The following is a 17,043-nucleotide window of genomic DNA, read 5'->3' as shown; positions in this document are numbered from 1 at the left end:
GCATTTGATGGGCACAGTGCCGGCATTTGATGGGCACAGTGGCTGCGTTTGATGGGCACAGTGGCTGCGTTTGATGGGCACAGTGGCTGCGTTTGATGGGCACAGTGGCTGCGTTTGATGGGCACAGTGGCTGCGTTTGATGGGCACAGTGGCAGCGTTTGATGGGCACAGTGGCAGCGTTTGATGGGCACAGTGGCTGCGTTTGATGGGCACAGTGGCTGCGTTTGATGGGCACAGTGGCTGCGTTTGATGGGCACAGTGGCTGCGTTTGATGGGCACAGTGGCTGCGTTTGATGGACACAGTGGCTACGTTTGATGGGCAATGGCTGTGTTTGATGGGCACAGTGGTGGCAATTGATGGGCACAGTGGCGGCGTTTGATGGGCACAGTGGTTGCGTTTGATGGGCACAGCGGCTGCGTTTGATGGGCACAGCGGCATCATCAGAAACCTCAGAGACAGCACATCGCCAAACGACATCATTCCCACAAAACTTCTGAAAGAATGTACCGACTTCCTGGCACCTATCATAACATACCTCATAAACCAGTCATTTAAAGAAGGAATCGTCCTGACCTCCCTCAAGCAAGGCAAAATCAAACCCCTCCTAAAAAAGCCTAACTTCGATCCCAAAGACCCAAACGACCGCAGACCTCTCACAAGCCTCAATACCTTCTCCAAAATGATCTAGAAAGCAGTAGTACAACAGCTACCACTCCATCTGGACTCCCATAAACTCTTGGACCCACAACAATCGGGTTTCCGCCCTGGCCACGGGACAGAAACTGCACTCCACAAAATCTGGGATGACACCCTCCAAAGCAACAGATGAAGGAGAATCGCCTCTCCTGGGGGTGCTGGACCTGTACACCGACACAGTAGACCACAAAACCCTGCTCACTCAACTCACAGATGTAGCTGGAGTTGCAGACTCAGACTTACCCTGGTTCGCATCCTTTCTAGAAAGCCGATCTCAGAAAGTGATACCAGGAACATTCACTTCGGAAGCACGAAAAAAATTAAATGTGGAGTCCTTCAAGGATCACCCCTGTCACCTGTGCTCTTTAACATCTATCTCCGCCCACTCCTCAAAATCATCAGCAACCAGGATCTACTTTATCACTCCTACGTGGATGACATCCAACTCTACCTACACATCACCAACAAAAAAGACCAATACCAGGCACTGGAAAACTGTCTCTCATTGATCGACGATTGGATGACGGAGAGCTCCCTTAAACTCAACAGATCCAAAACAGAACTCTTCTTCCTCCACGCAAACCTAAAAACAAAAACCCTGGCACTATGTCCATACCACTCACCATCCTTGGACAACCCATCACCCCTAGCACTAAAGCCAAAAGCCTCGGAATCATCTTTGACTCATGATGATGGATGCACGAATAGGATCAGTATTCAGCGATCCCACTACCTTCTTTGCCTACTGCGTAGACTCATCCCCTTCATCCCGGAAGGAGATACAGCAGCAGTAGTTGGAACAATCACCAATCCCCGACTTGACTATGCAAATTCCCTCTACCTAGGACTTCCAAAATACCAAATTTCACGTCTACAAACCATCCAGAACACAGCAGCCAGACTGGTAACTGGAAAAAAAACATGGGAATCAATCACCCCATCCCTGAGGACCCTCCATTGGCTAGCCGTGAAGGATCGAGTTACATTCAAGACCCTTTGCCTCACTCACAAATGTGCACAAGGAAAATCCCCGTAATACCTCTGCGACAAAATAAAGCACTACACCCCAGGTTGCACTCTCCGGTCAACTAACCAGAATCTCCTCCACATCCCCAAGACTCGTTACAAATTAAAAGGCGAACGAAGGTTCGCTGTACAAGGACCACGGGTATGGAATGCTCTACAGGAAAACTATCTGGCTTTCAGGAAGAAGCTCAAGACCCATCTCTTCTGAAAACCCAGACGGACACTGGCAGCAAAAGCGTCCTGAGGCAATTTAATTCGCATATGTAGCACTATACAAGTTATTCCTTCATTCAGTGGCTGCGTTTGATGGGCAAAGTGGCGGCCTTTGATGGGCACAGTGGCTGTGTTTGACAGGCACAGTGGCTGCATTTGATGGTACAGTGGCTACATTTGATGAAGCACAGTGGTTGCGTTTGATGGGCACAGTCAGGCTGCAATTAATGTTTTTTTTTTCCTGAATTTTTTTAGTTTGTTTGCACCCCCCCAAAAAAATTTGATCACCAGCCACCACTGGTTCCTGCATACAGTGGAGCCAAGGCAGGGTGGCTACATTCCATGGAAAACAAACGTAGCCACCCTCTAATGGGAAATGAGACCATAGCAGCAAAAAAAGGAATTTGAGGATTTGGAGGAGACAGAGTAATAGAAGGGACTTTGAGTTAAGAATACATATTTGGCCATAATGTTTTTAAATCAGAGTTTAGTGTCACTTTAACTTTCTTGATATAAGGAGCCCCTGACATCATGTACTCCATATTCAGTAAATAAAATGCTACAGAAAATACTCAGAGACTCTGGACATGTAACAGGAGATAGTCAGAGACTGAAAACATACTATAGGAATTATTGGGGAGTTATTGGAAACTGGAGAAATTCTTCAGAAGACAGTCATAGACTAGAGACCCATTACATGAAACTATTAGAGATCACTGCTATTACTGTCCATTTACTAACCAGTGCTACCGCATTTGTGCTTAAAGTGGAAGAAAAGTCCCCCCCTCCCCCTCCTATCTATCTTGCCTAACCTGTATAAAGAATATGTGTTTTTTATACAGGTTATGCAGGATAGGTAGGATTCGGGGGGGGGGGGGGGGGCATATTCGGACAGTTTTAAGAAAATTTAGGATTTCCTTCTACTATAATGAAACAATAATTTCATCTAATATTTCTTTAACAAGATCAATTACAATAGACCTGAAGATAAAAAAAATACATAAAAAGAAAACAAAACAAGGATTGACGAAGCAGATAAAAAAAAGATACAAAATGTTATTTTTTTTTTAAACGTTATTGTCTTGTCACCTAGGTAAGGAAACACTATCATCACCAAAACAAGTTTGAACATCTTACGTTTGAGGTTTCTCATCTCTTTTTGATTATCGTCACCAGGACAAATATATAAAGAAAATTTCCCCAATGAGGACACAGACAGCAGCGGTTCCAACCCTTCTACACTTCATACAAAACTAGATGACTTTAGCTAATTTTTAAGTGGTCTATTCATAGATGATTTCCCACAAGAATCACGCAAACTTTACCCAAGATTCACATAATTGGATTCAACTGGAAAAATTGGTGAATCCTGGGTGAAAGTTGGGTGACTCTTTGGTGGAAACATTTCTAAACTGTCCCCTACGTGTAATGCACATTATTTTTATGTATAATGAAAATCACATTTTAGAAAGATGTCTGTAAAGAGTTTATTAAAATAGGATTGCAAGGTATAGAGCGGAAAATGTTCTCTAGCTAGATAGGAGAACAGACGTATCATGAAGATAGACATGAAATTTCATGATGAACTTTAGGATTCCTTCTGTTGTGGACTACTGAGGTTTACCAGCAGTCAAGACTCTCCTCAGTTACGAGGTCACCGTAGACCTCCACATGGCACAGGGTCAGGTATTCATAGCGCCCTGGGATCACCACGCTGACGTATTGACCCTCCATTCCATTACAGCACAAAATTGTCGTAGGATCAGAAACTTGGGTGACCTTACCGCACCTGTGGAGAACAAACAAGGATCAATGGAATGATACAGAAACGATACTTATTTACTTGGAGGAGGTTTACTAAAGGTGCCCAAAGTGTTCATTAACCACTTGATTTCCGGGCACCTAAACCCCCCTCCTGCCCAGATCATTTTTCAGCTTTTAGCGCTGTCACACTTTGAATGACAATTGCGTGGGCACTGATAGGCTGCACTGATGAGCACTGATAGGCTGCACTGGTGGGCACCAATAGGCTGCATTTATGGGCACTGATAAGGTGACACTGATGGGCAATGATAAGGCGGCACTGTTGGGCATTAGTAGGCAGTACTGGTGGGCACTCATAGGTGGCACTGGTGGGAATTGATAGGTGGCATTGGTGGGCACTGAGAGGTGGCACTGATGGGTTGCACTGATGGGCAGCACTGAAGGGCATTGATAGGTAGCACTGAAGGGCACTAATATATGGCACTGATAGGTGGCACTGATAGCTGGCACTGATGGGTGGCAGTGATGGCCACTGATTGGCACTGATAGGTGACACTGATAGGCAGCACTGCTAGGTGGCACTGATGAAGCACTGATTGGCACCACTGGTGGGAATTAATAGGTGCCACTCGTGGGCATTGATAGGTGGCACTGATTATTGGCACTTATGTGCAGATGTGCACAGATTTGTGGCACTGTGGGCACTGATTCGTAGCACTGACAGGCAGTACTGGTGGGCACATATGAGGTGGCTTCCCATCTTCCTCTTCGGGGCCGATGTCCCTTCAACAGAAGCCGGTGATTGCCTTTTTCTCTCCTCATGCTGTCAGCGTGAGAAGATAAAAAAAAAAACGATTACCGATCTTCTGTTTATATCATGTGATCAGCTGTCATTGGCTGATAGCTGATTATGTGGTAAGGGGCCGGGATCGACCCCTTACTCCGATCTGTGATCACCCGAGTCTCATTGACTCGGCTGATTACAGCGCTCGCCGCGCGCGCCCTTCAGGGGGCGTGGCGAGCGTGCAAAGAGGAGGACCTCTATTGAAGGCCGCCCGGCAAAGCAGATGCACATTCACTGTAGCCGTCATTCGGCTATAGCACAGATCTGAAGGGGTTAATTTTATTGTCATGCCTGTTGGCCATTTAGGTTTCTCCAGAAGCCCGACTGAAAAATTTTCAGATAGCAACCTCTACGTCTTGCGTCGTTGTAAGGGTGTGAAAACCATTGTTTTTCCCTCTTGTAATGCTGGAAGTAGGGAGTGAAAGTCGAATGGTTTTCGCATTCCTTGCGACAAGATAGTACATGGGGGGGGGGGGGTTTCAGGTTTTTGAAGGGACCTTAATGGCTTCCCGGTACGACTATAACGATAATGAATATTTTTTTAATATCTACTAAATCCCATCGACTGCATGGGTTATTTTATTTTGGGCCCTTTTTTCCCCACAAATAGAGATGTCTTTAGGTGGTATTTGATCACCTCTGCATTTTTTATTTTTTGCGCTATAAACAAAAAACAAAAAAAAAAAAGAGCAACAATTTTAAGAAAAAAAATGAAATATTTTTTACTTTTTTCTATAATAAATATCCCCAAAAATATCTAAAAAAACAAATTTCTTTCTCAGTTTAGGCCGATATGTATTCTTCTACATATTTTTGGTAAAAAACAAACAAATAAACACAATAAGCGTATATTGATTGGTTTGCGCAAAAGTTATCGCGTCTACAAAATAGGGGATAGATTTATGGCATTTTTTTTTAGTAATGGTGGTGATCTGCGATTTTTATCGGGACTGCGACATTATGGCGGACACATCGGACACTTTTGACACTATTTTGGGACTATTGTCATTTATACAGCAATCGGTGCTATAAAAATGCACTGATTACTGTGTAAATGACACTGGCAGGGAAGGGATTAAACGCTAGGAGGCGATAAAGGGATTACTTGTGTCCTAGGGAGTGATTCTAACTGGGGGAGTGGGCTACTACTGACATGACAGCGATCATTGCTCCTGATCACGGGGAGCAGTAGATTCCTGTCATGTTACTAGACAGAATAGGAAAATGCCTTGTTTACATCTCCCTGTTCTGCCGCTGACATGAAAGTGGGCCCCCGCGGACATCAAGTTCATGGGACCCGCGGGAACGGTCACCGAGTATGCACACGCACACAATGCTGCAATTTAAAGGGAACGTACCTGTATGCCCATTTGCCCAGCCGTGCCATTGTGCCGACGTACAGTACATCATTGTGCGCTAGTCGTCATGTGGTTAATATGATGGTGGGAACCCCTGTTAGACCAACCCTTTTCTTAGAATGTTTACTTTCTCTTTAAATATATTCATAGGTCAAATCCAGTCATGTAGTAATGTCTCTTATTTTGGGTTCAGGGTTGTGCTTAGGACCTTTTGTCATTGGGCTTTTGTTTGTATCAGATGTGTTTTGTATTATCATACAAGTCTATGAGAAGGCAAAACTCTCTTGGAGTAGGTCAATGCAGATCAGAAAAGGTCACATGCACCTGTCAATGAATTCTGAAATGATCTCTGAAGCCTCTCAAACTGATGCCATCGACACAAGCCCAAAGCCCATTGACACAGGTAACCGTACAGTGTCCTGTCCCCGTGGTACTTACACCGGGTTGTTATTGTCTGGAGAATTTCCAATTCGGACCTCAGCACCCATCAACCGTTCCATAGCGTTGTCTGATCGTCCAGTGACTACAACGACATTCACTTTGTATTTCTGTTTCAGGTCTACCTTCCACCAGGGCGATAGGTCCGCATTTGTGTGGGAACAGAAGCCATGATACCAGTTGGTATCTACCACATCATCGATGGCCTTGTAAGCGAGAGCCGCAAACTCAAAAACTGAACTCTCCGAGGCTTCCCCGCTTCTGGCGATATCTGTGGCTGAAGAAAGAAAAACAAAACACACTCAGTAATTATACATCATGTACAAAGTATTTCCATTGTTCTAAAGGGGCCTTCACCAAAAAAATAAAGAACTGTAAACTGCAATGTTGTCAATAATTTGACTGAGACAGTGGGATTGATTTACTATAGCTGGAGAGTGCAAAATCAGGTAAATTTAGGGGTATACTTATTTTAACCGAATAAAAAATACGGATCATGAAAATGAATTTTTATGTTGTCGGTTTTTCCATCATGTCACCTTTTTCTGTAGGCACTTGTAGTCATCCGGAGGAGAAAGTCGAAAGGAAACTACTTCCCCTATGGTCTCCTTAGTCACAGAGAGGTGGCATCTGATTGGATGCTGGCATCCCACATGGCATTGGTGGACATCTTGGGCCAGTAAGAGTCTATTCAAGACCCTGGCTCCCGGGTTTGGTGCGCATTTCATGTGTGGGTAGAGTAGGGACAGGTCACCCATCTGTCAGGGACAGTGATTAGCATCAGGGAGAGGTTCCAGATGAGTAGGGGGAAGTGCAGAGACATGCCATCCTTCTTGGAATCTTTCCCACTTAGATATGGACTGGCCGGGCCACATTCCGCCCCTCAAAACAGGTGCTGTCAGTGACAGCTGTCGGAGACCTTACAATACTACTCCTCGCTGTTTCATCCTGTAAGTGTTCCCAGTTGCTACCACTTTTAGGTTGGCTCTGTTCCCTTGGAGAGTCCTTAGATCCAACCTTACGAGCATGTTCCCACCCAGAATTGCACCTAAACGTGCCGCTACTTCACACACAGGCAGCGCAAAGCTCCATGAATGGACAGTTTCCCAGCTCTCTTTCCCGGGATTGGTTGGCAGCTATGGGTGGAGAGACCAGATAAAACTGATTGCTGGTCATGCATACACTTGTGTCATATGGTGCTAAGGGCAATGATATAGCTTATGATTTTTTTATTGATTCTGATGTTTACAGTGAACATTCTAATCATTTGCACCCAATCTGGAGAACCCAATTTAAATTGTATAGGTTTGAAGTGGTGGTAAATTTAGGGGTATACTTATTTTAAACATATGAAAAATATGGATCATGAAAATGTATTTTTATGTGTTGATTTTTCCAGCATATCCCCTTTTTTTGTAGGCACTTGTAGGCAGGTGCAGTCTATTTTCTCCACTGCAGGAGGTGCTCACCTGAAGTGGCAATGTAAGTGTAGGAGAAAGTCAAAAGGAACCTAGTTCCTCTATGGTCTCCTTAGTCAAAGAGGCAGCATATGATTGGATGCTGGCATCCCATGTGACATTTGTGGCCATCTTGGGCCAGTAGGAGTCTATTCAAGACCCTGGCTCCTGGGTTTGGTGCACATTTCGTGTGTGGCTAGGGTAGGGACAGGCCACCCATCTGTCAGGGACAGGGATTAGCATCAGGGAGAGGTTCCAGACGGGTAGTGAAAGTACAGGAACGTGCCAGCCTTCCTGGAATCCTCCCCACTTGGATATGGACCGGCCGGGCCACATTCCGCCCCTCAAAACAGGCGCTGTCTGCACACCAGAGACCTTCCGCTATTACTCTTCACTGTTTCATTCTATGAGCGCTCCCAGTTGGGTTGCCTTGTCGCTGGGCATGTTGGGTATTGCTAAACTTCAATTTCAGTACAATTCTGTTTCCTGCAACTGGACTCTGATGCCGCGTACACATGACCAGTTTTTCCATCAGAGTTTATTTTCCGACGGAGTTCCGCTGAAACTGACTTCCCTACACACGGTCACATCAAACTCCAATCGTTTAGAACGCATTGACGTACAACAACACTTAAACAGGACTAAAAAAAGGAAGTTCAATAGCCAATAGCCAATAGCTGCCCTTGCGTAGTTTTTGGTCCGTTGGAACAGCATACAGACGAACGCTTTTCCCGATAGGAATTGATTCCGTCAGAAAGATTTAAAACATGTTCTATTTCTAGGTCCGTCAGAAAAAAAAAAAAGTGCGCTGAAGCCCCCACACACGATCGGAATATCCGATGAAATGATTCTGTCAGACTTTTCCTGCCAGAAAGTCCGACCGTGTGTATACGGCATGAGTGTTTACCACGCTGCACCTCCACACACACTATTTCAATCAAGATCCAATGATGGCCTGTTCAAATGTTTAAAAAGTCAACCACTTCTATAGATTGTTTTTACATTTTTATATGGCTATATTTTACTAAGAATAAGAGACAGGAATAGGCTGTATAAAAACTTTGGAATTGGTCTAGTTTTTCGGTGAGTGTTGTTGATACCTTTATTGCATATCTCTTTAAAATACCTGAAGGAGTTCTTTTGATGACCTACCTGCTGCCATAAGAGTGTATTCAGACCCTCCTCCTCATCTAGTGCACCAAAGTCATTTTTATGTACTTTTTTACCTTTATATTATTCTTACCTCCAGGTGGACGGCTGCAGCACCAAGCCAGACCCAACGACCCCAGGAAAAGCAAAGCCACCAAAGTCTTCATTCTGGAGGAGACACCAAGAGAGTCTGTTGCCATAGTATGTTAGACGAGAAGGTGATTCTGCATCTCTTCCTCAGTATCATCTCTTCTTTCTCTGGTACTTAGAAATATCTTTTCTTAGTATTAAAATAAATTCTTTCGATCAGATCTGTATTTTCATATACAGTGCCTTGAAAAAGTATTCACACCCCTTGAAATTTTCCACATTTTGTCATGTTACAACCCAAAAACTTAAATGTATTTTATTGGGATTTTATGTGATAGACCAACACAAAGTGGCACATAATTGTGAAGTGGAAGGAAAACTATAAATGGATTTCCAATTTTCTTCTAAATAAATATGTGAAAAGTGTGTGGGGAGTACATTTGTATTCAGCCCCCTTTACTCTGATCCCCCTAACTAAAATCTAGTGGAATCAATTGCCTTCAGAAGTCACCTAATTAGTAAATAGCATCCACCTGTGTTTAATTTAATCTCAGTAAAAATACAGCTGTTCTGCGAAGCCCTCAGAGGTTTGTTAGAGAACCTTAGTGAACATGAACAAACAGTATCATGAAAGTCAATGAACACACCAGACAGGGGTAACCTTGTGGAGAAATATAAAGCAGGGTTAGGTTATAATAAAAATCTCCCAAGCTTTAAACATCTCACAGAGCTCTGTTCAATCCATCATCCGAAAAATGGAAAGAGTATGGCACAACTGCAAACCTACCAAGACATGGCCGTCCACCTAAACTGACCGGCCGGGCAAGGAGAGCATTCATCAGAGAAGCAACCAAGAGGTCCATGGTAACTCTGGAGGAGCTGCAGAGATCCACAGCTCAGGTGGGAGAATCTGCCCACAGTACAACTATCATGCCCCATACACATGGTCGGAAATTCCGATGAAAAAAGTCAGATCGTATTATGTTGTCCGAAAATCCGATTGTGTGTGGGCTCTAGCAGACTTTTTCCATCGGAATTTCCAACGAAAAAGGTTTGAGAGCTGGATCTAAAATTTTCCGACAACAAAATCTGTTCAGACTTTTTCCGATCGCGTGTAGAGAATTCTGACGCACAAAGTGCCACGCATGCGCAGAATAAATTAAAAGACAAAAGCTATTGGCTGCTGGCCTCTATGTAGTCCCGTCATACGTTTTGTACGGCACCTCGTTCTGAACGATCGGATTTTCCAACAGCTTTGTGCGACTGTGTGTATGCAACACAAGTTTCAGCCAAAATCCGTTGCAAAAATTCCGATGGATTTTGTTGTTGGAATGTCCGACCGTGTGTATGGGGCATTAGTCATGCTCTCCACAAATCTGGCCTTTATGGAAAAGTGACAGGAGGAAAGACATTGTTGAAAGAAAGCCAAAAGAAGTCCCATTTGCAGTTTGTGAGAAGCCATGTGGGGGACACAGCAAACATGTGGAAGAAGGTGATCTGGTCAGATGAGACCAAAATTCAACTTTTTGGCCTAAAAGCAAAACACTATGTGTGGGGGAAACTAACACTGCACATCACCCTGAACACACCATCCCCACCGTGAAACATGGTGGTGACCGTATCATGTTGTGGAGATGCTTTTCTTTAGCAGGGACAGGGAAGCCGGTCAGAGTTGATGGGAAGATGGATGGAGCCAAATACAGGACAATCTTAGAAGAAAACCTGTTGGATTCTAAAAAAGACTTGAGACCGGGGCGGAGGTTCACCTTCCAGCAGGACAACAACCCAAAATATACAGCCAGAGCTACAATGGAATGGTTTAGATCAAAGCATATTCATGTGTAAGGCCCCTTTCACACGGGGCGGATCAGTAATGATCCGCCCCGTGATGATCCGCTTGCTCAGCGGGGATCGCTCTGTTGTCCCCGCTGAGCCGGCGGCGGACAGGGCGATCTCCGCACACTGTGCAGGGACCGCCCTGTCAGCTCTCCGCTCTCCTCTATGGGGATCGGATGAGCACGGACCGTCTGTCTGTGTTCATCCGATCCGCTCTGCAGACGGATAGAAAAATAGGATTTTCCTCCGTCTGCAGAATCGGACATTAGCGGAGGCAGACAATAGCGGGTGTCTGCGGATGTTCATCCGCAGACACCCGCTATCCCATAGGGATGCATGTATGTCCGTATTTCATCCGCAAACGGATGGATGAAATACGGACATACTGTCCGCATGTGTGAAAGGGGCCTTAGAATGGTCCGGTCAAAGTCCAGACCTAAATCCAATTGAGAATCTGTGGCAAGGGCTGGTTAAATATCCTAGGTGTCGGGGGCGTGACCGGATGCAGGAGGAGGAGGTTGTACGTGTGTGAGTGAGCCGGCGTCTCGCTCTCCCCTCCATGCCTCCACATTGAGCGGCGTCTTCCCCCGCCAGCCCCGCCTGCACACGGATGGATAGCAGTCTGGGATACGGACCCCACGCCGAACGGACGCTCTCTCCTCCCCCCACTTGCCATTCCGCCATGCGGCGGAGTTTGTGATTTGGAGGCAGTGGGTAGAATTCTGGATGGGACAGCTCTCTCCTTGCCTCCCGTGGAGTGGTTAGATCTGGAGACTGACCCGGGACCTGAATGCTGAGACTGGAGAAGCAAGCAATGGGAGGAGCAGGTTTTTTGCGTATCTACCGCTAAAAGAGACAGGACCTGAGCAGTATGCAGGGGATCTCAAAAGAGTGTGGTGAGAAACAGCTGAGTGAAGTGGAATAGTTTTGTCTTAAACAGGGTGGTGAGTGAGTATTGCCCAGTGAATCTTGAACTGAACTGTGAATTGTGATTAAGATTTCATATGCTGTGGGAGGACGCTGAATAGTTCTTTAAACTCCCTCCCTATATATTTGTTTTTTGCTCCCCCCTGCCTCAGCTCTGACAACTAAGCAGCTTGCTTAAGAGATAATATAAGGAACTGTTTCTTTTGGAGGAGTCGTTAATTTATTTTAAAGAGCCTGTCTGTGTGCATAAGTACTGAGTGGAGTTGTTTCTACTAGATTCACCTGGACCTATTGAGCCATTGTATGGCAGAGGGTAGTATATCTACAAATAAGTTAGACATATTAGAGAGATTTAGAGCCTATTATGAGGATCTATACCAGTGATGGTGAACCTTGGCACCCCAGATGTTTTGGAACTACATTTCCCATGATGCTCCTGTACTCTGCAGTGTAGTTGAGCATCCTGGGAAATGTAGTTCCAAAACATCTGGGGTGCCAAGGTTCGCCATCACTGATCTATACCATTCTAACCAGGCTGAGAAGGGGGAAGAAATGGATACATTTTTCAGTGAGCTGACAATGCCTCACCTCTCTAAGGAAGATAGTGATACCCTTGATGGCCCTATAACGATAGAAGAGATTCGGCGTATCGTGCAGGAAATGGCAGGACAAAAAGCCCCAGGCCGAGATGGCCTCCCGGTGGAGGTTTACCGCCATTTTGGCGAGGTGTTAATTCCGGAACTGCTAAAAGTTTTTAATTGGGCATTAAGAACAGGGGAGCTTCCGTCTTCAATGATGGAATCAACTATAATAGTGATACCGAAAGAAAATAAGGACCCCCTCAACCCCTCATCATATAGACCTATCTCCTTATTGAATTTGGATGTAAAGATCCTAGCAAAGTCTTGGCGGCTAGATTAAATAGAGTGATAGAAAAGCTTATTCACCCTGATCAATCAGGTTTTATTCCTGGCAGATCCACAAGCATAAACATAAGGCGGGTCTTTTTAAACCTTCAAATACCGGCGGATGGAGATGGTCAGAGAGCTACCCTATCTTTGAATGCCGCCAAGGCCTTTGATACTCTAGAGTGGAGCTATTTGTGGAGTGTTTTGAAGGAATTCCATGTGGGTCCAGTATTTATAAAATGGGTGAAAATGCTATATAGATCCCTGGAAGCAAGGATAAGAATAAATAACGATAGCTCGGCCGGGATTCGACTGAAGAGAGGAACGAGGCAGGGATGCCCTCTGTCCCCCCTCCTGTTTGCCATGACAATTGAACCCTTGGCCGTGTCCCTTAGATCAAACATGGGGATAAAGGGATTTAGGAGAGGGAACGAGGAAGAAAAAATAGTATTATTTGCAGACGATCTCCTCCTGCTTCTTGGAGATGTGCAGCATTCTATAGGGGAAGTAATGTATAGAATTAAAGACTTTGGACGTCTCGCGGGATTAAAGATAAATTGGGAGAAATCCTGTATATTGCCTATTGATCCCCTGGATAGTCCTTTACCTTGTGAAGCTACACATATCCAGATAGTGACCCAAATGAAATAACTAGGCATATGCATCACTAAAGACCCCAAACAGTACATAGTGAATAACCTGGTCCCATTGTTATTTAAACTCAAACATAAAATTAATATCTGGAAGAAATTAACTTTATCAACAGCAGGTCGATGTAATTTAATTAAAATGATAGTTTTACCGCAACTTTTATATGTTTTACACAATTCTCCAGTATGGATCTACAAAAAATGGTTCTATAAGGTGGATTCCATATTTAGAGAATTGATTTGGAAAGGGGGTCAAGCACGTATTAGCTTAAAAACTTTGCAACTTCCAAAGCAATGGAGGGGGAGTGGCACTTCCACACCCATTTAATTATTTTTTAGCGGCCCAGCTACAACACCTGGCAGGAGAGGGCTTAGAGGATGGAGGATGGAAAAAGAAAACCCCTCTTGAACAACTTCTTGGTAGAACGTTGGTAGTGACACTAGAGTCAGGGATCTCTATGCGAGATATTCCTACTCTAGGGTTGATGACAAAGGTGTGGGAAGTAACCAAAAGAATATTGGGATATAGGGGGAATTAAGGAGTACTCCCCCCTTTGGGATAATAATAAGTTGGATGAGATACAAAAAATAGGACAAATAAGGGAATGGGAAAGATGCGGCATAAAGTTTATTCACCAGATTTATCAGAACGGCAATCTGAAACAATTTCAGTTGCAATCCCGAAGAAGTATTTTTTCAGATATTTGCAGGTTAGACACGCTTTGGAAAAACAGTTTGGGGAGGATGTAATAGAATGGTGTGAGATGCCAGTAATTAAGGATATATTACGAGTAAAATCGGGGAAAGGGTTAATATTTAAAATCTATGTAAATTTGTGTAAGAAGACCCAGGTAAGAACGCAGGAGCAAACGAATAGAAAAAAATGGGAAGCAGATGTGAGAAGCATCTCGGAAGATCAGTGGGAGAGGATCCTTGAGTTGGCACCTTGGGTGTCCATCTCCCCTCCTCAAAAGCTTTCTCACCTATTTTTGCTGTACAGAGCATATTACACCCCCAAGAGGCTATTTCTGTTTGGTAGAAGGCGCGATGCGGCTTGCCCTAGGTGTGGAAGGACAGAAGGAGATATGATACACATGTTTTGGAGATGCCCCAAGTTATATCGGTATTGGAGCGAGGTAGTAGTGATGATAATCAATCAAGTATTCGAGATGGTAGTAGAAGTGGAACCTATGGGGTGTGTATTGGGTTGGATTGAGGGGGGTAGTGACCCCAAAGATAGTAAACTAGCGAAACTAAGGTGCCTCTTTCAAGCCAGGAAACTTATAGCTCAGAAATGGCAGTCCCCTACACCCCCTACTAGTGGAGAGTGGGTGCAGAACATGAATAGGGTTATTCTTAAGGAAAGGGTAGCATACATAAGACGGGGTGGTATTAAAAAATTTGATAAGATCTGGAAGTTGTGGTATGAGAAAATGAATGAAGGTGTTTATATTTAAAAGGGGAAGAGCTGCTAGTCAAGAAATAGTGGGAGGAGGGGGTTTGAGTTAGTGGGGGAATGAGATGAATGTGGGGAACGGAAGGGTGTAAAAGGGCTACACACTTTTCACATATTTAAAATATTGTAAAAAATGTTGAAAACCATTTATCATTTTTCTTCCACTTCACAATTATGTGCCACTTTGTGTTGGTCTATCACATAAAATCCCAATAAATGACATTTACGTTTTTGGTCGTAACATGACAAAATGTGGGAAATTTCAACAGGTATGAATACCTTTTCAAGGCACTGTATATGACACAACTGAAAGTAAAGCATATATATATATATATATATATATATATATATATATATATATATATATATATATATATAAATATATATATATATATATATATATATATATATATATATATATATATATATATATATACAGTATATTTATAAAAAAATAACACATTAATATTTTTAGTTTGTGACAAATTAGCTGGAACTCAGAGGAGGCACCATCTTTGGGTCATATAAGTTCCTCCACCCCAAACTCGCTCATCCATGTCTTTATGGACCTTGCTTTGTGCACTGGTGGGCAGTCATGATGGAACAGGAAGGGGCCATCCACAAACTGTTCCCACAAAGTTGGGAGCATGAAATTGTCCAAAATGTCTTGGTATGCTGACGCCTTAAGAGTTCCCTTCACTGGAACTAAGGGGCCAAACCCAACCCCTGAAAAACAACCCCACACCATAATCTCCCCTCCCCCACACCATAATCTCCCCTCCCCCACACCATAATCTCCCCTCCACCAAATGATTTGGACCAGTGCAAAAAGCAAGGTCCATAAAGACATGGATGAGTGAGTTTGGGGTGGACTGGCCTGAACACAGTCCTGACCTCAACCCGACTCGATGTCCACAGGGATACCCGCGATCGTCTCACAGAGAGGAAGAACAGGGAGATGCTAATGTAAACAAGCATCTCCCCATTCTGTCTAGTGACAGTGTCACTGATCTCTGCTCCCTGTAATCGGGAGCGGTGATCAGTGTCGTGTTGCACATAGCACCGCCCCCTACAGTTAGACTCACTCCCTAGGACACACTTAACCCCTACAGCGCCACCTAGTGGTTAACCCCTTTACTGCCAGTCACATTTACACAGTAATCAATCCATTTTTAATTGCACTGATCGCTGTATAAATGCGAATGGTCCCAAAATCACGCCAAAAGTGTCCGATCTGTCCACCATAATGTCGCAGTCATGATAAAAAAATCGCTGATCGCCGCCATTACTAGTAAAAATTATTTTACAAAAAAATTATTAATAAAAAATGCCATAAAACCATGCCTATTTTGTAGACACTATAACTTTTGTGCAAACCAATCAATAAACACTAAAAAACAGTGCGTAAAACTGAGGAAAAAAAATATTTTATATATTTTTGGGGAATATTTATTATAGCAAAAAATAATGCGTTTTTATCAAAATTGTCGCAATTTTTTGTTTATAGCACAACAAATAAAAACCGCAGAGGGGAACAAATACCACCAAAAGAAAGCTCTATTTGTGGGGGAAAAAGGACATCAGTTTTGTTTGGGAGCCACGTCGCACGACTGCGCAATTGTCAGTTAAATCGACGCAGTGCCAGATCGCAAAAAAGTGCTCCGGTCTTTGGATGCCAAATGGTCAGGGGCTGAAGTGGTTAAACTTTCCTCACTTACACACGAAGTTTATTCCTTTGATAAATTGTTACAATGGTTCTACTTAAGTTCCACTGCTAAAGAATGTTGTGATTCTTGGCCCGTTTTTTTTTTTTTTTCCTTTCTTTTGACGGCTGTGGCTTCAGAAGAGCTTCAGAAGAGCAGAGAGAATTCTTTGCATAGCAAGAATCGCAAAACACTTTTGTCAAAATATTCGCAATGGGAAAAAAATTGTGATAACGATTCTTGGCGATTAATCGTGCAGCTCTACTGGGAACTATTCGATGGGGGGGGGGGGTTGGGGGGGCACTTCCCAGCAGAACACTCGGCTGTTCTTTGGCAGAGCAGAGAGAATTCTCTGCATAGAGAGGATCGGAAAATACTTTGTCAAGATCGCAAGGGGGGAAAAAAAATTGAGATAATGATTCTTAACGATTAATCGTGCAGCTCTAGTACATAATGAAAGAAATGTTAGGAATGTTGGACAAATGTGCTAAAACACAACCCCCCCACCAAAAACAAAACAAAAACAA

At 43.8% G+C, this 17,043-nt stretch overlaps 1 protein-coding gene across 1 annotated transcript; it reads right to left on the bottom strand.

Moving 5' to 3' along the window:
* Window positions 1-3,556: 3,556 nt before the first annotated feature.
* Window positions 3,557-9,113, bottom strand: LOC143997937 (pentraxin fusion protein-like). The gene is made up of 3 exons (XM_077493756.1): window positions 9,041-9,113; window positions 6,341-6,617; window positions 3,557-3,725 (listed from the first exon to the last, which is right to left on the bottom strand). The coding sequence occupies exons 1-3, from the start codon at window positions 9,111-9,113 to the stop codon at window positions 3,557-3,559; spliced, it is 519 nt and encodes a 172-aa protein (XP_077349882.1).
* Between the last annotated feature and the right edge of the window lie 7,930 nt (window positions 9,114-17,043).

The sequence above is a fragment of the Lithobates pipiens genome, unplaced genomic scaffold (assembly GCF_037356315.1).
Source record: "Lithobates pipiens isolate NorthernLeopardFrog02 unplaced genomic scaffold, aLitPip1_a1.2 Scaffold_19, whole genome shotgun sequence".
NCBI lineage: Eukaryota > Metazoa > Chordata > Amphibia > Anura > Ranidae > Lithobates > Lithobates pipiens.
This window is presented reverse-complemented; position numbering and strand designations above follow the sequence as displayed.

Bases quoted from the DNA above. Each gene is read 5' to 3' on its own strand.
- LOC143997937 (XM_077493756.1), bottom strand. From the start codon at position 9,113: ATGAAGACTTTGGTGGCTTTGCTTTTCCTGGGGTCGTTGGGTCTGGCT. The intron at 6,618-9,040 runs GTAAGAATAATA...TTCTTTCTTCAG, and splicing joins CTGCAGCCGTCCACCTGGAG to CCACAGATATCGCCAGAAGC. The intron at 3,726-6,340 runs GTAAGTACCACG...TGTTCTCCACAG, and splicing joins CCAGACAATAACAACCCGGT to GTGCGGTAAGGTCACCCAAG.